General features: G+C 39.9%; 1 protein-coding gene across 1 annotated transcript in view; it reads right to left on the bottom strand.

Annotated features, from left to right (window-relative positions):
* Nucleotides 1–2,049: 2,049 nt before the first annotated feature.
* Nucleotides 2,050–25,252, bottom strand: part of LOC128372580 (protein bicaudal C homolog 1-like) — a 56,813-nt gene continuing 33,610 nt past the window's right edge. Inside the window, exons 6-21 of the mRNA XM_053332676.1 lie at nucleotides 23,400–23,453; nucleotides 19,463–19,645; nucleotides 16,111–16,362; nucleotides 14,407–14,538; nucleotides 12,487–12,688; nucleotides 9,616–9,777; nucleotides 9,061–9,248; nucleotides 8,809–8,950; nucleotides 6,992–7,145; nucleotides 6,168–6,327; nucleotides 6,037–6,076; nucleotides 5,501–5,655; nucleotides 5,123–5,285; nucleotides 4,348–4,511; nucleotides 4,137–4,236; nucleotides 2,050–2,206 (exon numbers count right to left, since the gene is read on the bottom strand). Of these exons, the coding sequence (XP_053188651.1) occupies nucleotides 2,079–2,206; nucleotides 4,137–4,236; nucleotides 4,348–4,511; nucleotides 5,123–5,285; nucleotides 5,501–5,655; nucleotides 6,037–6,076; nucleotides 6,168–6,327; nucleotides 6,992–7,145; nucleotides 8,809–8,950; nucleotides 9,061–9,248; nucleotides 9,616–9,777; nucleotides 12,487–12,688; nucleotides 14,407–14,538; nucleotides 16,111–16,362; nucleotides 19,463–19,645; nucleotides 23,400–23,453 (2,379 nt within the window). The 3' untranslated portion in view covers nucleotides 2,050–2,078. The remainder of the gene's footprint in view (nucleotides 2,207–4,136; nucleotides 4,237–4,347; nucleotides 4,512–5,122; nucleotides 5,286–5,500; nucleotides 5,656–6,036; nucleotides 6,077–6,167; nucleotides 6,328–6,991; nucleotides 7,146–8,808; nucleotides 8,951–9,060; nucleotides 9,249–9,615; nucleotides 9,778–12,486; nucleotides 12,689–14,406; nucleotides 14,539–16,110; nucleotides 16,363–19,462; nucleotides 19,646–23,399; nucleotides 23,454–25,252) is intronic.

The raw sequence follows: 25,252 nt of genomic DNA, 5'->3' as shown, positions 1-25,252 counted from the left end.
GCTCTTACCTTCTGTCATAGTTTTAATTCGTCGAGACAAACCTCCATGCACTTAACAGGTGATCATTTCTCAGAAGTGTCCTCCACATACCCAATAGATTTTATACACTGTATTCTCATTTAAACCAAGATAAGAAATCCTTCATTCTTAGCTTTAATACTTACTGTACTGAAAATAAACACATTTTCCCAGAAAAAAAAAACTTTACAAAGAGGTTCTTAATTGCACTTGATACAAAATTATTAGGACCTTGGAACATGGATTGGCTTGTTGGATAAATCCTAAGATAAATCTTAAGAACATCACACAAAAAACATATCAGTTATCCAAAGTTAATGAACTGCTGGAAAGGATGTTTTCCTTTTCTAAACACATGGCTGAACATAATACAGAAGCCCAGAACAAACAAAAGCTTTTGATGATAAACTCTGCAACTGCATATATAATCCTGTTACTTCATTAAACAGTGCTTAACCAGATTTTTCTGGATAGTAGACTGCCTGACTGATACTAGAAAATTCCTGATTTTTATTTGTTTTCATCTTAAATCTCGTATTCCTTCATATGGTTTTGGTTTCTGATTGGCATCACTGGTAGAAATACTAATATGAAACAAGTTGGCTGTGAATAAACTGGTTCTTTGTGTGATGCACCTCCTTCCTGGAGAGTGTAAGGTCAGTCAAATTTAGACCAAAATATTAGTGTTCTTAGCGAAACATCTCCCTGCTGAAAAACTAGTTATGTACATTGGCACTTTTCGCTACAAAGTCGTGGCCTTGCTCTGTTACAAGGTCCTTTCTTGCTCTACATGGGACTACCAGTGAATAGGAAGACAAAAAAAGCACAACTAGTGTAGCAACTCATATTCCGGATGCATGGAGGAGTGCTTTGTGAGATTTTTAGGCACACAGAAGGGGCCAAAGGGAGGCCGACACGGACAAATAACAGATGAGATAAAAGACCATGTACTATAAACAAAGAGCAAAAGAAAAACCACAGAAAGTGGTGCCTGTTGACACAATCAGAGAGAGGCCTATAAAGCTTAGCCTAAGTGCCTCATGTCTCTGTTGCTGTCTAATGGCACAGCCATATAACGGCTCCACAGATTAAGGGGCAGAAAAAAAGTAAAAGATACTAATAATAATCTAATTACAAAATCATAAAAACTCATTCATGAAAGTATAAAAAATACATATGTAAACTGATTACCGTTAAACATCCCACCCCCTTCCCCTAAAATGGTAATAAAAACTAAAAATAAAATCATAATGCATAATAAGTACAAAATATTAGATTTTTTTTGTTTTTTTTGGTCTAGGAATACACAGACAGCTGCGGTGACTGTTGGACCCCAACACTGACCTCAGAGGAATGTCCACCAATCAAAACACTGAAGGCAGCCCAAGGTCAAAGGCCACAATGGTACTTTCCTTTGGTATATTTGATAAAGTTGATCAAGTCACCACTTGACCTACGTTGCACTTCATTTGGTGTTGCTTTAATCTCACTGGCTAAGTGCTTATATTTGGTTTGGTACAAAATGCATCTGTGTTTTTAGTCAAAAAATGCATAGATCATTATTTTTTCAATCTAAGAAATTAGGCTTTCACAGGCAAAAGTCTAGTAATATTAAAGTGCATGTCACTGATACAACAGCATAGTACAAAAGCAGGTAGTATCAATGTGTAAAATGATTGTACTAATCAATCTGCCTGTTCCCTTGAACAAAAAAAGTGGACAGAAATACTGAACAGTATCCTTCTTCAGAACCATAACAACAACCTTCATTTAGAAATGCTCCACATACACTTAATGGCACTATAAGGAGTGAACACTGAACCTCAGATATCTGAGAAATCCCTTTTTCTTCTTGTTGGCACTTAAGGTAAAACGATGGCTTTTTTTCATATATTTTTATACTTTATGGCAATGACAACATTTTGAACAGTCTTCATTCAGCTGAGGCTGAAAGAGGGTAAACAACCACTGAAACCTGGGCTGCTGAGGCACAGAGAAGGACACTGGAGGCTGGTCTCCATAATGGACGGTTCTGGGATAGCCTGGAGGTCTGACGGCACCTACCATCGCCCACTGACGCTGGCCATGTCTGCATGAAACTGACGGGAGAGGCGACCACTCGCTCCCCCTTCCAGAAAGGAAGATCTGATGGGTGGCTCAAATAGCTTCCTCCGGTTTTTATTTAGTTCTGTAGAAAATGCAAAAACACCACAAAATCAGCAGATGCAAAGATGATACAAACATGGCTTCTACCTGTGTTGCTATGGGAGTTGTATTAAGTTAAAGAGAAAACACAACCGAGGAGTGTGTTAACATTTTGCTTTACCCACAATTGATCAACAATGACAAGAAAATTGGATTCAAATAACTACAGGATAGCTCAAGATCAACAAAAGCCCTCTTTGTGTCCATCTGGTTTTACACAGCAGCTTGGACAGAACACTTTCATAAAAATGTCAGAAGCACATCCTGGCATCTTTGAGTTATTCATATGATAGTCGTGATCTGTCGCTGCCAGCATAAACGTTCAGTTTGATTACTGGAGACAGCCAGCTTGCTTCAGCTGCTCTTTTTACTGGCAGGCCAGCTGAAAGTCAAAACCTGGATTGCATTGAATGGCATTCTATCTCTTTATAATAAGAGGAAAAAATACAGAAAGACAAAGAGACAGACAAAGACGTGCATGTTCCTGTTTTCAAACCCTCGAGTCCGTCAGTAGAGATCAGAGTGGACCTATACTTGGCTTAGGCATCACGGAGAAAAACCAATTCTGGCCTTGGATCACTATTTCCTTAATAATCAGAGCCTCGCCATTTCCCCTCGTTGCTCTCGCTGTCAAGCCTGGCTCCAGTCTGAGGTTTCTGAACTGAGCATTTACAGAATATCTATGACAGGAAGCTCATGATCCCAACACGTGCACTATTAACTTGCAGTCTAACAACTCTGGCTATTACAACGTCCAAAATGTGACATCAGTAATAAAGTGTGACACCCAAAACTTTAACATTGGTTCCAGTGTAACCAGAGGACAGAGTCTACATCAGCATCAGGGAGGCAGCTGGAGGAGCTGGAGAATAACCAATATCCTCATCTGACAAGAATGTGCCTTAATCCCATTTACGCCTAGTAAATGCTAGTGCAAATGACTACATCAACATGTTTTGTTGCATCTTTACAAGAAAAGCATTACAGTCTTGAATTTCTTTACTTGAATCTGCCGATAATAAAGACCACCTATAGCTTTTTAGATCTGGTGGTTGGTGGTGGGGATGACCTCTGTCAGTCAGTGTGCACTTTTTTCTGTCTGCACAGCTGGGCTCCACTCAGGCTTGTAGCAGCGACAGACCAAATAGAAAACATTTATGAAACACGTGAGCCAATTTTTTTGAACTGCCTTCCTTAGCAGGCGAGAGCTGGCAAAACGACACTGCAGCTGGTATCAGTGGCTACGCGCACATGGATCCTAATATTCTACAAATAATCAGAATAATAGTCCAATCAGAATAAAAATGCCTGATATAAGACCTCAATCGAAAGGAATTTTTAGTTGGGTTGAAATTGGTGGGGTAAACCTTTGATAATCTGTTCAGTAGGAAAATATCAGCACGAAAGAACTATAATCCGATCATTTCTCTCTGGTTGGAATAAATATATTCTTTCTGTGCCTGTTTGCCACACATGAAGGTAACATTAGGTGTTGTGATGATAGACAGAGACAGAGACAGAGAGAGAGAGAGAGAGAGAGAGAGAGAGAGAGAGAGAGAGAGAGAGAGAGAGAGAGAGAGAGAGAGAGAGAGAGAGAGAGAGAGAGAGAGAGAGAGAGAGTGAGATAGAGAGAGAGAGAGCATGTGTGAGACAGCAAGTACAAAGTTAGCATCTGTGAACATAGCAGTGCAATGTGTGTACAGTTTAGGTTATTACCCTAACCCTCCCATGTAACCACTTCACCCGTAACCTTCTTCCGAATTATTTTAAGAATCAGAATTAAGGACAGAAAAGACCCAACTTGAGACAAAGGTGGTTGTATGTGGGTATCTTTGTGCTGCAACTATTCTTTTGTCAATGTTTTTGGTTCAATATGAAAAATACAGGAAAATCTCTTGCTTGTTTAACTGTACCTGAGATGGCGAGCAGCATTTTCCTGCGGGCTCCAAAGGTAGTGATGCCCAATTCCTTCAGGTCCTGGTCTGTTAGAGTTAGGAATGTCTGGAGGTCAATCTAGAAGCAGCAACAAGTCAGTTTAACTCTACTATTACCACAACTTAGCAACTTCTACTAACACTGTTAACACCTTTTAACCATGAATGTCATGACTATGCTCTACAGTACCTCTTGTTGTTGGAAGACGTCTGTGTACTTCCCCAAGCCCAGTTTGCTGAAGAGCTCAGGCAGGTCTGAACCTTTCAGAGATGAGTTCAGGCTGCAGCCGTTGCTGCCGGTTACTGAAGAGATGCAGTCCATGTAGTTGCTGCTGCTGAGATAATGCTCTGCAACTGTCCATTAAATGATTGAGGCAAACAAGAAGAAAACAAAAAAACTACTTTAGCATACAGTGATATCACCACTTTAAACTAGTCAACAAAAAGTGGACAAAAGTTAGATGACAAACTTTAAGGCACTACAAATTTAGACTGATTTGATATAGGTTTTGTTCACAGACTACCTAGATAGATATAAGAAGCCGATTCAACAGTGCTATCTCTGACCATTCTGAAGAGTAAAGTAGTGAGTACCTTGAGTACATCAACAAAACACAAGCACACAAATCCCAATCTCTGAGTGTGGAGATAAAAGTGCGCACGCTGCTCTCTTCAGTATTTCAGCTTACAGGTTGGGTATTATTATTTGAAGCACACAATGAAATTAAAAATGTGACATTTTCACCTTAACTTTGATTACACAATTCTTCTGTGTAATCATTTAACTGTACAGTGTGTGCCTCAATGTTAAGAATATTTTGTTGACTGAGGAATATCTATAGTAATGGTTCTTATGTGATGTTGTTCTCCATGATGTCTGCATAAGTTTCCAGTATGATGCTCAATTAGCGTAATTGCTGGTCAGTTTTTGTAGCATAGATACTATAAAAGTATGCAGAACTGACCAGATTTGTTCTGCTTCCTCTTTGGGCTGCTGACAGCAGTGGGGAACTCGGTGTGGCTCGGCAGACCGTTACCAGTGCCGTTCCTCTCTCGCCAGTTGTCAGAGTCACTGCCGTTTCCCACGCCTTCCCTGCTGCTGGATCGAGACAAGGACAGTGGGGAACCCTGAGAGAGAGAACAGAAAGAAAGACAATCCAAACATTAAGCGAGGTATTCTGAACACCTTTAATATAGTGTACACAAATATCTATCATTGCATTTGGTCTCACTAATATAATCTTCTGTAACATACACACAGTGACTGTAAATGCCAAAGAAAGTTAACTTCTTTTCAACAAAGATGATGAAAATAGCAAATGCCAATCCCCCGTATGTCTGACCTCATAGGTGGTGCTCATGCTGGGCTTGTATGGGACATGATTGGCTCTCCGCAACTCCTTGATTGTCTCGGCTGGCATCGACTTTGAGAAACCAAGACCACTCCAAGTGTTGGTGGGGGTCCGCACCTCAGTCACCACAGGCTTCTTCAACATAGCTGTGTAAATGCAGATATAGAGTGATGCACATATACACCTATGCAGAGATAATGCCAAATATAAGCTACCTATCTAATTAAAAAAAAAAACAATTACCTTAAATTAAGAACTTTACTCTTCTATGGCTCCATCATAACATTAAATATAAGATTTTATAAGCTACATTTTATACACATTTCCTTGTAATTCTCACAGTTGGTATCTTTGAAAGCCAACAAAAGTTTTAAATACATTTTTGGTTTGAACAATGATTCAATTTACAATGATGATTTTCTTTTTGGAGTTTAAGAGTTATGACTTAATTATGTAGAGTTTTCTCCCATAAAAAAAATGTTTCTGAGTAATATCTAATATTTGACCAGGCACAAATGTCAACTTACCTTTGGTTGCTAGCAGCTTTTTTTGTTCATAGTCAAATGCCTGAAAAATAGATTATTTTATTACTTAATACCAGCAGAACTGTGTGTGTTTTGTGCATGTTGTGCAGTTGTGTGTGTGTGTGTCAGTATACCTGCATGTTGGCAAAGGATGTCTGTGGTGCCAGTCTGATTCTCTCCCTCTCGTTCTGCTGTGCTGCCCTCTCAGCTGCCCGCTCACTACCTGGTGCCCTCTTATCAGCTACAGGACTGTCTGATGAACTGGACTCAGTGTCAGAAAGGAGACAGTCAGAGCTGTTGGGATTGTACAGAAAAAAAATATTGTGAGCCAAGAAATCTAACACAAAGTAGCATGAGGCATTGCATAACCATTCTTCCACCTTAGCTCCTCACACTAAAATCATCTATCACTATCACTAATACTAAAACTGCTATTGTTTGAGATCTTATAGTATTGAGATTTAACAGGGTATTTTCATTATTATGATACAGTACTAACAGTCATGCTGTCAAGGGTGATCACAAGTAACTCAGCATGTATGGTAACCAATATTCAAAATAATAAATCTCTATTCAGTAAAAAAAAACAACAAAAAAAAAAAACACCCATCTGTATCACTTGTGACGTTTTTTTATATATTACTACTACCAAGGGACTGCAGATGAAAATGAGCTGTAAGCTAACTTTAGTACAGTACATGAAATTTGACCATTTATGTGTAACACTGTACATGGTCCCTTTAAAAATAAATAAATAAAACTATGGGAATGAAACAATGGGTTTGATGCCACTGAATTCTATTTAATTCCCTGTTTTCTATAGCCATTCTCACTTTGCCCACATCTACAAGGATTAAGAGAGGACTGCCAAACTGAACCAGCATGAACTGTAAATGCTCTCTGAAGGGATGCTTAACGATAAGATAAGCCGTAAATCATTTTCTAGATTCCAACATACTGTAGATGGGAGTTCTTGGTGCCCTGCAGGAGCTCCACAGCTTGTCGCTTCCCTGACGACGTCTTACATGAAGCCAGCATCTGCTTCAGCTCACTCCCGTTGGCCGAGTGAGAGGGGCTTCTGGGCATGCCCACTTCCACAAATGTGTCAGAGCCTGTAGGAAATAAATGCAAACATATTTAATAACCCTATATATTTATTTCGAGTTAATCCGTCCAACCTTTAAACAATGCCAGAACACACAGACAGAGGTTACAGCTGTTCTCCGTCTGCTGACATCTTGTTTTTTCATTCAGTGCCATGCACACTTCAGTGTACATGAGTGTGTGTAGTTTGGTGGGTATATGTCTTTGTGCATGAACTAAAGTGTGACTAGTCCCAGTTGGGTCCTGGATTAATTAAAAACACAGCAGCTGTAATTATAGAGGGTTTTCTCTGCTACTCTTTTTTCAGCCTAACGGGAACCTGCTCTAAGTAACAGGATGTGGATGTATGTGTGTGATTGTAGGCATGTATATAGTCAAGAATATTTGAATGTGCATGAAGTACTTTGTAGGGAAATATATAGGTATGTCAGTCAATCTAATGAAGCTTCTCTGGGGTTTAATGTTTTAACAATTACCCTACACTCTCTCATTCCACAAAGCAGAGTTGAGTCAGGCTGGGCGAGCCAGTCCAAACACATTCTGAGACACAGGAGGAGGTAAGGGAGGGGGAGGAAACCTTACTGGGACGCACCGCATTGGGGGAGGACCAGCTCAGAAAACAGTGGGGAAAACGAGACGCGTGAGAGAGAAAGGTTTGAGGGGGAAAACCGCATGTGTAAGACACAGAGGAAATGAGGGCCCTTCTGAACCGCTAGGAGACCAGCAGTTAATCTGTCTCCGCTCCACACACAATAATCATAGTCAGAGCGAGTATGAGGTTAAGAGGACAGTATAGAGGAATAGAAATAAGTTCATTCAAGGCATTTTTCCTCAAAGTGGGTTTAAGGGTTACATAAATCTGATGTGGAAATGCCTGAATTGGACATTTATGTTAAGTCTGCAAAGCTGAGGTCCAGCCAACTTTAGTTGAAAATGTTAACAGCTCCAGAATATTTCAGCCATAAATCACAAGATTTTAAGTGTGTCTTTAACACAACTGACCCACAAGTGGGCAAGACTCCTGCTATTTATTTTTTATTTTAAAAACATTGAGTACAATGTCCTTTACGAAACATATGTATGTACAAAGAAGATGATTAAGAAAAGTTGAGAATTTATCTTTGATTTATCTTAAGCTTTTTAACAATGTTTAATATTCCTGTGGATGGTGAGCAATTAAGTGCTCTGCCCACCAAAAAAACTTGCAAATTTGAAAAGAAAAGGGTTTGATATTTTGAATTTGAGGTAATTAGTAGATAAGTTGGAGCACCCTGGTACTACACTCTGCAGTCTATAGGGCCAAATATACTCTGAAACAGATGGATGTCTGTTTTTTCAGTGCGTACAGACTACACAGTCATACATTTTGGGCTGCACATGGGCCTTTGCAACATGGGCAGATGATGCAATTTACATCATGCTGACCATCATGTCTGTGGATATGTGAAGTACATTTTTTTCTTTAAGTAGCCTACAGATTATATCACAACCCTCCTTTCATTTTTCTGAAGATGACAAAAATAAGTAGCTTTTTATTTTAAAATGAGTGCAATGATGCAAAATATTGCAGAAAATTGCCATTGAAAATAACAACCACATGCAGTGGAGAAAAGGACATTTTGCATTCTGTAGGCCTGGATGGTTTTTATATGGGTAACTTCAGATCAATACCTTCATCTGGGCTGGACTTGCTGGACAGCGGCTCTGATGGATTGTGTCCGCTGGCCTCCTGGACCGAGTCACATGGGGCTGGACTCAAGACAGTTTCTGCAAGTGATGCAGTTGCTATCCTCCCATAGACTGAGCCAGGGTGCTATAAATACATGCAAACATACACACAGAGTACAAGATACACACAAATTAAATTCACTCAACAGTAAAAGTGAAATCTAAAATGTATGCAGTATATTAGAATGGACCAACCTTGACAACACCGTTGAGAGTGCAGGGGCCCTTGGTGCAGTCAGGGACCCCGTTGGGCTGCTTGTCTATGGGGGCCAGGCCAGGTGGAGGAGATGGTGTACTCTGTGTGTAACCCTGCACACCTGACAGCAGGATGCTACTCAGGGTGGCCTGGGTGGCAGGGTGCAGCATTAGTTGAGATGAGAAGCCTGAAACAAAAAATGTACCATCAGCAATTTTCAAAGTCTGAATAATTAATAAGATACATTTATACAATTATCTACAATATCTGTCTGTCTGTCTGTCTATCCATCTACCTGTTCATTCAAAAATTATGACACAGCATTGAAACACGTCAAACTATAAAAATAATGATTAGGAGACCCGTTGTTCTACTTCAAAGTGAAGGTCAAACAATCAACTTCAGCTTGAAAGTTAACCTACAGTATGATTTATGTATCTTTATCTACAGTGTTTATTTTACAGTGGTTAAAACAATCATTTCTCAATTTGAAATAAACTTAAATAGAGAACCACACACCAGTACAAAAAAAAGGTAATGGTTGATACACGAACCTTGGGTATTGGTGAGAGGACTGGGCCAGAGGGAAGGGGAGGGGGTGGGTGTACTTGGGCTTGGGGTCTGCAGAGGGCTCATGGAGGAGTTTAAGCTGTTGAGGACAGCGTTTGGGGCAGCAGAATTGGTGAGGGAATGGGCTGCTGTCGCACCCAGAAAACCTGAGTAGAACAGAAAGAGAGGGGGAAACGGAAGATGGATAGATCAGCGGTGGTCCTGTCAAAGCACAGAGTCATTTTTCAAGCTAATCACATGTTACACCAAGGCTCTCAGAAAATAATCTTGGTCTGCCAGCTATTTAACAGGAATTCCTTCAAACTGCCATCAACCAGACAGCAAATGAGAGGAAGAATTTCTTAAATTTCTACAAGGTCATGTATGCAAAAGTATACATCTAGAGTGTTTTCATGCCCAATAAAACCATGTTATTGAGAGCACCAACAATGTGGTGCTTGGTGTCTTAACCCAAACACAGTGTATGAAAACAGAAAGAAGCAGGTCTGTGGCTTTAACAAGGGGCTAGTTTGGCTCCAGGAATAAGGCCATGGATTCTTCTGGCAGGCTGGCCTGTAATCTGAGGAAGAGAAGCATGTAGCAATTACTAAAGCCAGGATGTGGCCGTCCACAGCTTCATCCCTGGGCCTCTGGGTTTAAACGCGACAGCAAGAAGCCATTTCTACTGTAAGGGGACTTCATGGCACACTTCTTTTTTTTTTTGCGGCCAGCTGTGTTAAATGGAAGCAATTTTCCCCATCTCATTTAGTGGGGACACAATACAGTAAATGTTATTTAAACTGAATTTCCATGGAGAGCACATAATCAGTATCCATAATCAAATACATATACACTCATCAAAATAGACAAAGTGTGCAAAAATGTTACCCTTTTTCAACACGAAGACCAAAAATGCACACATGCTACTGCTCAATTACCTCACATGTTCTATATACCTATAACCACTAGCTGCAGAAAATAAATAATTAAATATTGAGTCAAAAATATGGCATGATATGGAAATATAATATATGCTGTTAAGTGTTTACTTAACAGCCAAAAAAATATATAACTTGGTGTTATTAGAAATGTAGTTACTAATTATAAAATTAAAAACTAATTATAAAATGTGCAAAATGTACAACATTGCATAAACAGAAACTATTTTTCAAGGAGTGTCCTGTTAAATAATGGGAACCTCTCTGTTTTGACTTGTTTATTTATTAATCTTAACTTTATCTTTGATTTGTATATCAGTGTTTTGTTATTACTTAAGAAAATAAGAAATAAAATATTACTCAAACAATAACAGTAATAACACAATAAGTGAATAAATATATAATAAACATACAGTATATACAGTACATTTTGACGCATGTTCCTCCTTTCAAATATAATGTGAATTTACTGTGGTTGCTGAGCATTTGATGATACAGATGTACAGAATGTATTGCATTTATAGATAAACTTACAATGCATCATAGACATATAAATACATATATCTTTATTGCTGGCACGTGTCTATAGCCAAAGCTTCTTTCTGAATCTCAAAAAAATGGTGCTAAATATTTATCCTATAATACTATTCTTACTACAATCCAATAAAACTCTCCCTTGGAAACAAAACAAAACCATGACAACTGTTCCAAGCTGAACTCTGTGCCTTCATGTTGAAGACAACGCTGCAGACAACCTAACTCCTACACGACTATAACCATTTATCGTCCTATGATTCACAAGCTTGTGATTCATTCCAAGAAGTGCAGCTAAATTTGTATTGAGGTTATTTTCTGATGGTTGGCTGATCAAAGATTCATACATGTGGGATTTCTTGGCATGAACTTCATACCATCACAGCGAGGTTAGTCCTGCAGACAAATAACTCCTACTGTAAAGAGCATATGAAGATGATGGTGCAGTGACTCACTGGCTCATAATTTTTGTAGATGTTGAAATTATATTTGATCAATCGCTGAAATCATTTGCACTCTGTGACTCAGTGAGAACAGGCTTTAAGGGCATCTGGCTCAGGGATCTCATCAATGGATGTGTTGCTAAGAGAGAAGACTCGCAGTGTTTTAGTATGGGTTTGTGTGGTACTGAGGAGCCTTACGTTGAAATATTCAATTCAATTCAATTCAAACTACTTAATTAGTCCCCAGGGGCAATTCAGTTTAAGCAGTTCCAGCGTAAAAAACATAAAAACAAACAAACAATAACTGCAAGACATCAGACAGCAGACAAGGACAGGAGTACGTTATGTCAGTGCATCAGTACATGGGGGTGGCACCAGTAGTGATGAAATAAATAAATAACTAAGAACAGGCATCCAAGGATGCATTGCACAGTTGGAATACAGTTACAGTATGTTTCATTTCAGATTACTGCCACTGTCCAGATTCATGAGTCTTATGGCAGATGGAATAAAAAATTTCGAGTATCTGTTTGTCTTCCTGATGGGTGCGAAGCGGCGGCCTGAAGGCATCATTGTAAATTCAGAGGACAGGATGTGGCCATGCTGGGAAATTATTCCCCTGGCTTTGTGGGTCACCTGCCTCTCCCACAAAGAACTCAAGTCTCTCTGCTGGGCCCCGATTATTTTAGAACAGACCCTCACAATGCTGTAAAGGCTGTTTTTGTCTTTTACAGACAGGCCACCAAACCAGCAGATAAAGGGAAATGTTAAAATGCTCTTGATGTTAAAATGCTCTCGATAAATATGAGGACATTAATTCCTCTACAAAGACATTTATTATAAAAAGGGTAGCATCTTATCTTCCCTCACAAATTTAGACCCCCTCCCCAACATGGATGAATGTAAAAGAATAAAACTAACACAAGTAGAACTTCCTTGACAAGATAGACAGTGTCATTACCCAGATTGCTCAGCCCCAGGCCAGCTGAGGCCAGGATGTCCAGGCCAACGGGGCAGATGAGGGACGGGGACTGGTTGGTGGCGGTATTCAACGCCACAGATGGTGAGGAGGAAGACACCCCATTGCTCTCGAGACCCAAGAGGAATTTTCGGGCTTCGTACATGTTCACTGCATTCCTCTCCACACTCTTGACTATCACAGACTAAGAGAGATTGAGGGAAAAGAAAGTCAGGTGAGGTGGATGAGAAAGTATGAGGAAAATAAAATGAGAGCAAAAGAGAAAATACAGAGGCAAGGGAGGGGGGGCATAAGAGGGAGACAGAGGAGGAAAAGTGGGGGAGGAATGAGGGAAAGATAGGGTAGGGAATGTTGGCACCAGAGATAGGGAGTAAAAGGGAGGATGATGGGGAGACAAACAGAGAGGGGAGGAAGGAAGAGGGAATTAAGAGTAGATTAGAAGGATAAACATTGAGACATTGTGGGAGAGAGGAGACATGGGAGCAAAGTTTGAGGGAAAGGTTTCTTAATCATTTGCATGACATACCAAATCTAACTCATAGATGTAAGTGGAGCTAATATGAGGCAATGCTAGTTACTCAGTCACTATTATATTATGAAACACTAAATCAGCAATAAAGAATTATAAACAGGAACTATTTTAAAATCAGTGAGAGAAATTACTCCTACATTTTCCATGTCACCAGAAACCCTGCTTGGGCATAAACATCAAATAAAAATGTGGGTGAGCATAAATCATGTCCTGGCTCTTTGTTTTTTGCCAGAGCTGAGGTTCTGAAAAGTAGATTCCAATCACGATCAGTCTCTTTGACACACACACACACACACACACACACACACACACACACACACACACACACCCTCCTTTATAGGTCTGCCAAAGTGCCGAGAGCACAGAGGCAACAGCATGCATTTGGACGGCCTTCTGAATTACTGCTGTCACCTCGTTAAAATGTTTAAGTGAAGGGTCCTTAAGAGGATCTGGGCTGGGTCAGTGTTTACACTGGCACCTCCACACCAGTCCCCACAGGCCTGTCAGCATTGGGCATTGAGCCCTGGCACTGGGAGGACGTGGGCACCTACAAGAGACAGCCAGGACTGGGCCAAGTGTTGAAATATGATTGGGATTATTTAGTGTTGTAGAACAGTAGACTGTAAGTAACATTAGAGGCTGGCTTTGAATATTACACAGGTTACTGTGCAAGGTTGCAAATCACAAAAAAATGGAAATGATCAACATATTACATGAATATACACTAACTGGCAAGTAAGCATACCTCCAGTTTATAGAGCAGAACACATGCGAATAAAGCCAGTTAGGCATAATATAGGGATTGAGTGTGCCAGTCAATCAGGTAAAACATGCCTTCAGACTGTGATATCCCACTGTGGCAGATGTTGGCTCCAATTTTTCCTTTTGAATTTAATCAAATATTGATAAAGTGTGACATGGCGATCTATAATTTATTTCAATCTCATGCTGTGATGTTTGACAGTAATTCTTGAATGGAACAGAGGTTTATTTGTTTCTTGATAGGCAGAGAGAGAAATAGAGAGGAAAAAGGGTCTGACACAGTAAGACAGCAGGCGTGTTTCTTTCAGGGTGATACACTCCCTGTTGAACTGCTCTAGTTTTTAGTTTTCAGTTTTAGTAGAACTTATTTCATTTATTAATTTCTCTTTTATGCTCCATGCTCCTCAAAATAGATATTAATTGCCAAATGCAGGTGTCATCCTCATATCTATGTGCAAAATGTACAAAGGCAAGCACATCAGACATAATTTTTAATGCCACTGAACGTGCTTAGTAAGTATGATCCTGTAAGCTTATATTAGAGGCTTATTTTAACTTTCAAAAATCCTGTGAAAACATTCTGTGCCGTGTGAGCCTCGGTGTCATACCTTGCTGGGCTGTTTTGGCTTGGGTTTGATACTGATGAAGACATCCAGCTGCTCCATTAGTGCTGTGATACACTGAGGCTCCACCTCAATGTCCTCTTTAATGTCGAACATAAGCACCAGAGGCAAGCAGCCCTGTGGAGCAAAGATAAAAGACAAGATAAAAATGTATCAGAATTTTTTGTTTTCTTATGACAGCCTCAGACTAATATCTTTCAGAGCCTCACTAGTTTACTGTACTTTTGTTCCTGTATTATTGGCTATTCATAACACTGGTTGTAAATTTTCCTTTATAGTCTGCCATTTGTAGACCTACATGTTAGCTATACCAATAAATACAAGATTCACTGCTTGGGTTCATCCCACACAGAGCTGGGGAAATTCCGCCAAGAGCAATCTGTTTTGCATGATCACCACCACAAGTGCCACAGACATCTATATTTTGGGCTGAGTGCTGGACAGCGCTCCTATTATGAGTGGGTGTAATTAGCAGCAGAGTATAGGGCCATGATGGCTCTGACAGGCCAGAGATTGGAGCTGTAATCTGCAGTCTGGCTGGAAGAGGCCAAATCACACAGTACACTACTGCGGGCAGGACTGCCCCTCCTGTACAGTATGTCCACTCTTGCCTTCTACTTTCAGTTATTCCCCTACCCCTTCGCTTCTTTCTCAGCCTCCTTTCCCATCCTGGGCTTTCTATTGTCCTAACATCCCCTCTAACTCCTCGCTCATAAATCTGTTGTGTTTTACTCTCCCACTCAAACAGTGAGAAGCTCCTTCTTGTGTGTCCTGTTTTCAGACTGAGAGAAAGTCATGTTCAGTCACTGCAACAACTTTGGCATTTTCTAAATGTCTTTGGGGCCAAATGGGAGACCGCAGACAAAAAGAAGGCAGCCCTGGCAGAATTACTGCTCCACATTATGGATCTCTAAACAGAAAGCCAAAGCTGTTTACAGCTGAGATGCCTTGCACCAGCTCAGCAGAAGTCTTCAGCCAATTGTAATTAAACAACCATCACTTTTACACATTATATATAACAGACTTCTGATTATATTCCTAAGTAAACCAGATAAGGGTAGCCTCAGTGGTCATGGGCAACTAGACAAGAATGACCACAGAGCATTTTGAATCAACAGAAATTTAAATGTGAGGCTCTTCTCCTGCTCCAAAACACCCATGCTAACATGCTGACCTCCTGAATTACTGACAGGGATGAAATTCCAGTCCCCCAAAATCTACTGCATATACAAGCCAAACCATTAATACGAATAAAGATAATCTGTATATGGACAGGACAGTAACAATTCAAGCCAAGCTGATGCAAATACATGTATCCATTTTACATGCAGGTATGTGGTAACTATAAATCACACAGGCTAACCTTGAGTCATCTACATACTGTTGTTTAACTGACATTTCAGCAGTGTGACCAGAGCCAAGTAAAGGCATCTCAAGGCTATTCAAAACCCCAAAAGGCAATCATGGTTTAAGTCCATCTTAAAACCCCATGCATCATTCACACATACCATGATGATGTTAGTGAAACAGGGACATCCATTATAGATACCACACAGCATGTGGAATCTGCATATTGTAGTGAAATATTTACAATGCCACCCCTTGACCACAAAAACAAAGCACAGTAGTTTAAAGTAATCCTATTCAACCAGCAGATGTCAGTAAACAAAGCAGACACAAAACACACACCATGAGGTACTGCCGTGCCAGGCAGACCGATTCAATGGTGCCCTGGATGTAGACTGTGGATTTCTTTTGGGGGCTGTTGGGGTCAGGGAAGTGGATCTGGGCTCCCGTCCTCTGGGTGATGTGCTTGATGTTGCTGCCATTGCGGCCCTTCATGAAGAGGTGGTGCTGGGGGGCAATATCCAGGTGGGTGGTGACTGAGATGGTACTTGCCAGGCTACCAGCCAAGTGCTCCAACAGCAAAGCTGTACCCCGCTAGAGAAGAAAGGATGATAGTTAACAAAATATTTGTGAAAAATGTGTTTTCCTTTTTGTTAAAGGAAAAAAATGACCTCAACTGTTGATGGGGAATGTTTTTACATTCATTAAACAAGGGTAATATAGAAACATGAAGCCTCCAGCGCACAGACAGTGAGCACTGACTTTTTAGTGAAGTACAGTATGTGTGTCCAGCAGTTATATTTTTAAAACAAAAAACCTTTGCATACAGATTCTTGATTTTTCATTGAAGCAGGAATCTAGCCTTTCTGCTTTTCATTACATTTTTTATCTAGGCCTAATTCAAACTTTTTTGGAGGGAAAACCCATGTCAGAAAAAAAACCTTATTCTAAGTAGAGCATGACTGGAAAGGAAACTTAACAAACATGACTTTGTCTATAAAATGTCAGAAATTCTGACATGATTACAAAAATGTACTTACTTTAATTATATTGCATTACAACTATAACACCAATGCCAACCAAAGCTGCATCTGATGATATAATGATAACAGCTCAGAAAATAGTAAATGAGGCTCATCCCAATTTAACAAATGTGACAGCTTTGCTTTTGTTTAACCAGCAGTCTTGAATCCAAAGATATTCACTGTCCTATGTCATATTGTCATCAGTAAAGCCAACACTCATATTGTATGAGCAGTGTACCGTATGAGTGCATAATATTGCATAATAAAATAATAGGTTGCCATTTTCTTTTGGGTGCATGCTAATGTTAAAAGAAGATTGCCCACAGGTGTAAAAACAACCTTTGTCAATTTACTGAATTCTCACAAGAATATCAAACAGTACACATAAATCAAATAAAAACATGACAAAGTTAATGTCTTTAAAATAAAACAAAGCTGAAACAATAGTCTATTTAAAAATGTCCATATCACATTATAAAGCAGTCTGTTAATGATGAGAGCAGTGGAGTCGTGTTGCCCTGTTCCCAGAGAAAACACAAGTGTTTTCTATATAGCCAGTGGAAACTATTGTATTTTCCACTGCAGCTGCCGGGCAAATTGAACAGACTCATTCCTTGCTGTCTCTGCTATGCCTCTGCAAGCCATCACTTGGCCTAGTAAACGAAGTCATTTCCAGTGTGCAAACGGGAATCCACACACTGTGGCCAGCATAACACAGCGGTTTTGGCAATTCTCAAAGGTGTTTCAAGGGTCTCGCACCACCACATAACATAGCACACATATTCCTCTAATCCTCTGGCCTCCATCTGGCAGGGTTCCCAATCCTGACTGACCCCTCCGACCTACCGCACACTCAGGGGCCGTGCTGTAGCATACATGCAAATAGTCTGCATTAGCGTGCAAATCCACTTATGACAGCACTACCATAAATTAATAAATGCAGAGGTGCATATATGCCAAATACAGTTGTTGTATGGTGGGTATGATTTGTTGGCAGAGATGATGGGAAGACTCCTTGGCAGGCTGTAACTAAGCCACAACTAAAATGCCGGTTGAGGAAGCACATCTGTGTGTGTGTGTGAATATAGAAAATATACAGCATGTTTATGAGCATACACAAGCTGAAGATTGGAAACACAGATATAAACTTTAAAGACCAATTTAAAATAAAAATTGAACCCAGGAGAGACCCCTGCCTGGATGGTATAGTATTGGACTAAGTTATAAGGGGAGTTCAGAGCAGTATCCCCCCTGCAGTGGAAAGCTGAACCAGCAACCGTCTAGTTTAAGCCACCAGACATCTCTCAGCACTCTCTTGCCCCTGTGGTGCTGAAAAGTAATGAGGCAGTCTATACAAAGATGTCAGTAACGTTGACACTGTTGGTGGGCCTTGACACGGTCAAGCTCAGGAAACCTTTGTTGGTTTGTGGCTCACCGTGTAAATGGGTGGAGAAAAGTTAGGGTATTAACTCAAATATTATCGCAATAAAATGACTGACAAGGAGTGAGGTCAGGGTTCAGATAGTTATTCAAGCATTTTCAGCGGTTATTGGAGTTTTATGATCCCATTATTTTGTCTTAATAATTTCCTTACAATTTAAATGAGTAAATGTAAATAAAATAAAAAGTATAGTGTTACTATTATTACAATCAATGCAATATCTGGTAACAGACACGCTTGATTCTCCCTAAAAGGGACATTAGAGCATTGATGCCAAAATGACCTGATGGATAAATCAGGGTGAATCAGTACTGAAGTGGTGGACTTATGGGGATTTACATCTAGAAACAGTTAGTCAATTAACAGAAAATTTACAATTTAAATTTGAAAAATCAATTAGCTTTGTTAGCAGTCGTTCTCTCCACCATTCAAGCAAGTTCCTTGCATTTAGATCCAATAATCTTGCGATACCAGTACCAGAGATCTCCCTGCCTACCAATCATCTGGTATTGCAAGACTAATCTACCAGCTCTACAACAGCCATAGAAGACTGTATCAGTATCCATTCAGGCTGATCTCTCAACAGCAACATATGTTATCAGTTTGTTTCATTTTGTAAAAATATGAACATGCTACCAATACGGTTCACTTTTCTCAACACATATTAAATTATTTCTATCTGCTTTCATGTCTCCATTATAGACTAAATGAAATAACAAACTCACACTTTTTATCCTAATGTTTTCTTCTATTATTACTCTCCCCCCTGCCCTGACGCCCTGCTGTAGTTAGTTGTTTGTGTGAAGCAATAACTTTATTACAATAGTTTTGCCTGTTTCCAAATCCAATACAAAAAATGTGACAATTTCAATTTACCTTTACAGAAAAAATGTTATTCTTCTCTCTTATTTCCAAAGTGGTGTTGATTATTTCTTCAAAGAGCTAGGCTCTGAGGAAATGCAAAGTGATCTGGTTGTCTTAGCGACAGTGGCGCAAACAATAATACCACTTGGAAATGCTAGGGGGGGGAAAGTTGAAAGGTTGTTTGTTTCCACGTTAAAACCCAGCTGTACAGAATTAGAAAAGGACGAATAGAAAAAAAACATATGTAATTTTGTGTTGTTTTGTGTTTGATTTTCACATACCAAGCAACAGGAAGCATCAACCCTCCCACTAACATTACTAACCAGCACTTCCAACCATTCCAATAACGCACTGACTTCCTCACCTTGACCGCGTTGGCGTTATTCTGTGAGCCACGGACCACACCAGTGGCCCTATACAGGCGTGTTGGGGGCTTGAAGGAGACTGTGAGGTTGTAGGTCTGCGAGATGTGCTGCACGGTGGGTGAGCTGGGGTCAGACTGCATAATGGCTGGAAGCTCGAAAGACAGCACTAGAGGGAGCAGCTCCTGCAATATGTAGGAACAGAAGGAGCGAGGGAAAGGGAGGGAAGATGGGAGTTGGTGGAGTGAGAAAAAACAGCTTGTCATGATGCTGTTACTGCTGCTGCAAGAAAACTGATATATAAAACAAGTATAACCCATATCTCTCTATAACAAGGCACATGAGTTTGTATCACATTGTGCTGTCATTCAGACTAATTAAGACCATTTGGACAAGTAAAAACAGAGAGGTAAAAGTCTTATTTCTTTAGATAGTGTAGATTTATGTGAATTGACACACAGACATAACAAGCCTTTGTTTAGCAGAAGGTGGCAGAACTTGGCACATAGATATGTCAGCTCAAATAAGTAGAAGTTAATTAAAATGAGGAGTGGTGCCAGAAATAAGAGATATGCCCTCTGTTAGACACAATATTCTATGGTATATTGTGGTGGTGTCTCCTGGGAGACTGATTTAAACATTATGGCTTTGGAACTACAAAATCGAAGTTTTGCAAAACATCAGTGGTCTATAGCCTATTCATTCTCATACATTAATTTTAAGCCTTTGACTCAAACCACAGGAGCAACAACAGGCATCAGTTCTCATCATTTGTATCACAGCAGTCATTCAGACAAAATAGATGCAGACAGGAAGGCCTGGCTTCATGCATACACATACTTATGCATGCATGGGAGAGGAATCATACAGGCACACACCCATACACAGACAAACTGCAGGGAATATACACATACACACTCACAAAGAAGAAAATGAATACACACTCGCACACACACACAGTGTTATCCAAACACTGACTCTTGGGCAGAGCGCCACTATGGTTTTGGCTGCCAGTGAAGGGCAAGCAGCATGAATTGCTCTGACCAAAGAAATGCATCCCTGATCAGTCCCATATGCGCTTGGCCTTACATTTATATCACGTTTCAGCACTCGCTCTCCGCGGGCTCAAGAAATTTAGGTCAGCACAGAGGGAAATGCAAGAGAGGACAGGCAGAACAGCAGGAGTCAGGCGCTGAATGAAGAATAGACTGATTTTTATGGTAGAGCTGACCTCAGCTTTTTTCAAAAAGTCTACCTGGCAGATATGAGTTTCACATGTATTCAATCTGAAAGTGCTGTTAAAAAGCCTCAGTTCTCTTGACATGAGGGTGAGAGATGAAGAAAAATGAAAATATCTTCAAGGTAAAGCGACTGGCCAGACCTTTCATCACCTGCCTGTCAGCTCCACCTCTGAATGCTTCTAGATATCCCCTGAGAATCCATCACCTCAACAACCGACTTACAGCCAACAACCAGACCCTACAGATCTCCACCCAAGAAATCCTAAGAATACAGTAGACCTTACAAGTCTACTGTAATGTGTCTGTTGATCAGTAATGAAAGTAAACACAACCCGACTTGCTCTGAGGGGCCACCCAAGACCAAACAAAATACTGTATACTGAAAATGAGATAAACCCTCTGTACTCCAGCACTTAACAGTTAAGACTCAATATTAACACAATACCATATATAAAAATCTTCTTCCTATTCCTCTTTGTATGTAGATTTAAAGGAATAGTTCAACATGGATGGAAATAGAGTCTTCTTCACTGTCTAGCTCGGAGTTAAATGGGAATATTGATATCACTCTAACCCATATCTCTGTTCAATATAAAGCTAAAGCAGCAAGTGTTTAGCTTAACTAAGACTGGAAACAGGGGGAAACCACTAGCCTGTAAAAAACAACAATTTGCGGTTAAAACTTGTAAAACCCAAAGTGTAACTTGTGTAAATAACTTGCTATTTACACTTTGGTTTCTTTTGTTTTACAGTTCGTACAAACAAGACATAGTCATTCGGGAGCTTTAGAAGTGCTGGTAGGCTGATTTTTAAAAAAAACCTTTGGGTAAAGAGTTTCTGCCTGCTTCCGGTTTTTATGCTAAGCTAGGCTAACCATTCCCCAATTAAAGGCTTGATATCTACCTAGGAAAATCTAGCATACAAATGAGAGCCGTATCCATCTTGTCATCTAATCTCTTAGCAAGAAAGCAAAAAAGCAAATTTCCCAGAATACCAACCTATCCTCTTTAAAGCAAAACTGGTAGAAACACAATAAATTCATATTTTTGTTAAATGTAGTATTCTTTAAACAAATGTAATATTTAGTAGATTAGTTCTGAAAGTACTTGTCATTAACCGCAATTTGGTTTACAAGACATCATTTGTGCAAACTCTTTACTTACAGCTGTTGTGAACAGGGAGCAGTGTATATAGGTAGACAATGCCATCAAGAGAACTAGGTCAGGGTGCAGTGCTGATCAATAGTGAGATAAAAAGAAACACATATCTATACTCCTTCCCTTTGCTGAATTTGAGGAAATTTCCTCCTGGTAAGTGATGTACTTCATACATAATTAAAGCTGTAAGTGGAAGGACCGTCTAGAGTATTGAACAGTGTTTAACAGAACAGTATATAATATATTTGAGTAATGTGGAATGAAGTGAGTAAGACGGCGAGCTGACAGAGAGGGAAACCTGTCTTTGATCCACCCCACTCATCCGCTGACTGTGTGTTCTTTGGAGGGCAGAACAATCTTTGACGGTTCTCAACAGCTTATATTATAAACCTCTCCATATAACATTGGTATGGTGAGGTTTGATTATTATTACATTTTTTCATCCATAGAAAAAAGTAGACAAAGTGGGCTGCGGCTTGCTGCTTGTGAAAACAACCTTTAAGCATGGAGAGGTACGGATAGTACAGTAGATCCTGACATGTGCCAATATACACTGCACACACGACTGGTATGACCTTGTCTTTCTCGTCACTCACTTGGTCACTCTCAGATGCTCACACAACCTTGTTAGTTTTGGTCAGTCCATAATGGAGGAACGTGCTCACTGTGCACTGTTCACTGCTGCGGTGTTGAAATGCAGCAAAAGTTCAGGGATGAAACAGTTCACACAAGCATAAAGGTCCTCCGCCCACAGAGCTGAGGCTGGAGGTTGGGCTTCCAGTCAGACTGAAACTGAACCTTGAGAATAGGGTAGAAAATGAGCTGGAAATGGGCCTGCCAAAGGGGCTTAGGCTCATGCTTGTACTGTATTTTACAATTGTTCTAAGGGAAGTGGTCTGGGGATAGGCTAGGTTAGGAATGGTGCTTGCGGTTTAAAGAAGTGCTGAAACTGTGCCTGGAGTGCACAACTTCCTACTTCTGTAACTCTGAAGTGCTGCCATTGGTTGCATTTGGGAGGCAACTGGCCTCTCTTAAACCTGATGTTTTGTTTACAGAAGAAGTAACTGTTGTGAGTGACGCATCTGGGAGCCAATCATTAAACTAGGAGCGGGATTAAGAATAACAGATGAGCTGGAGGGGGATAGACAGGCTAGCTAATGAGTGAAAAACATAGATGGAGTGGTTCTGAGTGACAAAAAAAGCAGGAAATGGGCCCTAAAATCTGTAGAACCAATCCACACACCTGGTCTTGAGTGTGTGCAAACTCAGGCAGCAGCAGCTATATATTTGGCAAAAATATAAACAATATACTCAGCATCATGAGGAAGAACCACATCATTAGAGTGGTTCCAAACATTTTTATGGATGTTTTGATACTTTTTCCACTGTGAAAAATTGGACAGTACTGAGCTGTCAACTGTCATGAAGTTGAAGCTGAAACTACACACTTACATGCTATACAGGGTGTGTGTTTGACACTCAAAATATAGTTTTTGGGTGGAGTATCCCTTTAAGACAAAAGAAGCCAAGTTCCAACTTACCCTTATTTTTACTCGAGCTGCCTCAACCCCTCCTGGCTGGCCTGCAATGGACACCTGTTCAAAATCAAATGCAACATATGTAAATCAGTTAGCCAGTTCTAACGCAATCCAAGTCAAGAAAAATAATGAAGAAAAGATGTTTGTAAGTTTACTGTTCCAAAAGCCAAAAAAGAGATTAAAGGGAGATGCATTTCTGTTGTTGGAGTTCAACTTTGGAATAAGGCTGACTTAAATTTGATAATGTGTAACTCGATATTGATTTTCAAAACGAAGGGCTTATAAGGCTTTTTTTGAGAGTTACACATTGAAATAGGTAATCTTTTCTTTTTTCTTTTTTTCCCCTCTCATTTTCATCATTATTTTTTGGTGGGTAGCTTAAGTTAATGTGGGATTTTATGTAGGATAGGCATATACAAGAAATACTTCTGCCTATACCTTTTCAGTCATTAACATCATATATTAATTACTTTATGCTGTTATTTAGAATCTATATACTGTAAGTACTTTTCTGTTTGTTGTGTTGTGATGACTGAACACACACTACTACTACTAAGAAAAATAATGGCTCAGATCATTGCATACAGTTCATTTCAATGTTGAGAGAGAAATCTGGAGAAAGCATGAGCAAGGCTTACAGGCCTCCTCTAAACTGAATCCTGAATACCTTTTCGTAACATATTTGCAGTTCATTTTTTATATTCTTGAACCACATCATTAGAGTGTTGCCACAAATTTAATCTCATTATCACAAAAAATGACTTGCACAATTAAAGCATTGACTTTTTATAGGAGGCCAGATTAAGTTAATTTCCATAGAAATGGATTTTCCTCTCTCCCATTCTTTTTCCACTGAGGAGCAAACCAAGAACTGATCCACAAGTCTACTGCCTCAGGCCTAATAAAAAGCCTAAAATAAGAAATGATCAAACATCTCTGGACTTCATTACTTCATTACAAACATGTACCTGTAGATGATTGCACACAGAGAGTCAGGTAGTGCTGTGAGGAGCAATTATATCTTTACTCATTAAATCACATCTCAAAACTATTGTCAAGCCCTGCGTTAGCAAACATCAGTGGACTGGAGCAACATCCTGAATCCCTACCAGCTCCAGTGAGAATAAAAATCAAGCAGCGCACCTCATTGATTTTCCTCATCATCTATATTTACTTATCAGCACCACTGTGGCTTTGATGATGTAGTCAGTAAGCTTTAGAAAACAGGAAAGATGGTTCTGGGATCCAACACAAGCTTCTTGCTAATACTCAGTCTATACTTGCATCATCAGAGCAAGACTATAGGGGGTTGAAGAGTCTATGAGATACAGAGTACTGAGAGATTTAATGGTCTTTTATAGTTCTATAATATTATTCAAAATCCCCAGAGATATGATTGAAATCAGAAAACTAGGAAGAAATAAAGAAGTTGTCAGTACTTTCATACACAGGTGCACTGTAGAGCACCTGGCAAAGATAAATATGTATTGCTGTGCCAGGCAGTGCGCTCTCCTGAATCCTTTAATGGTAATTACAGCAAGATCCTACAGCTCTTCTAGTGCGTCCAGCCAAAACACAGCAGCTTCCTCAGGGCTGGCCAATCAAAACAGCCAACTGGACAAACTCTCTGCAACCTGTCCAGTCCAAGACACTGTGACAGTTAGTAAATGGATTGGATGGGCTGCGTGCACAGATCAGAAAGTACTTACTCACACTAAAATATTTGGAATTTAAAACCTAAGCTACTATTGGAAAAACAGTGGAGGGGCAAAGATAGCAAACACCAAATGCAGAAGAATGCAGCACACTTAAACTCAAAAATTAATCATGGTGCAATGCTGTGGTTTAGGAGATTA

This window comes from Scomber japonicus, chromosome 14 (genome assembly GCF_027409825.1).
Source record: "Scomber japonicus isolate fScoJap1 chromosome 14, fScoJap1.pri, whole genome shotgun sequence".
Taxonomy (NCBI): Eukaryota; Metazoa; Chordata; class Actinopteri; order Scombriformes; family Scombridae; genus Scomber; species Scomber japonicus.
Note: the sequence above shows the minus strand (reverse complement) of the source record. Positions and strands in the feature narration are given on the sequence as shown.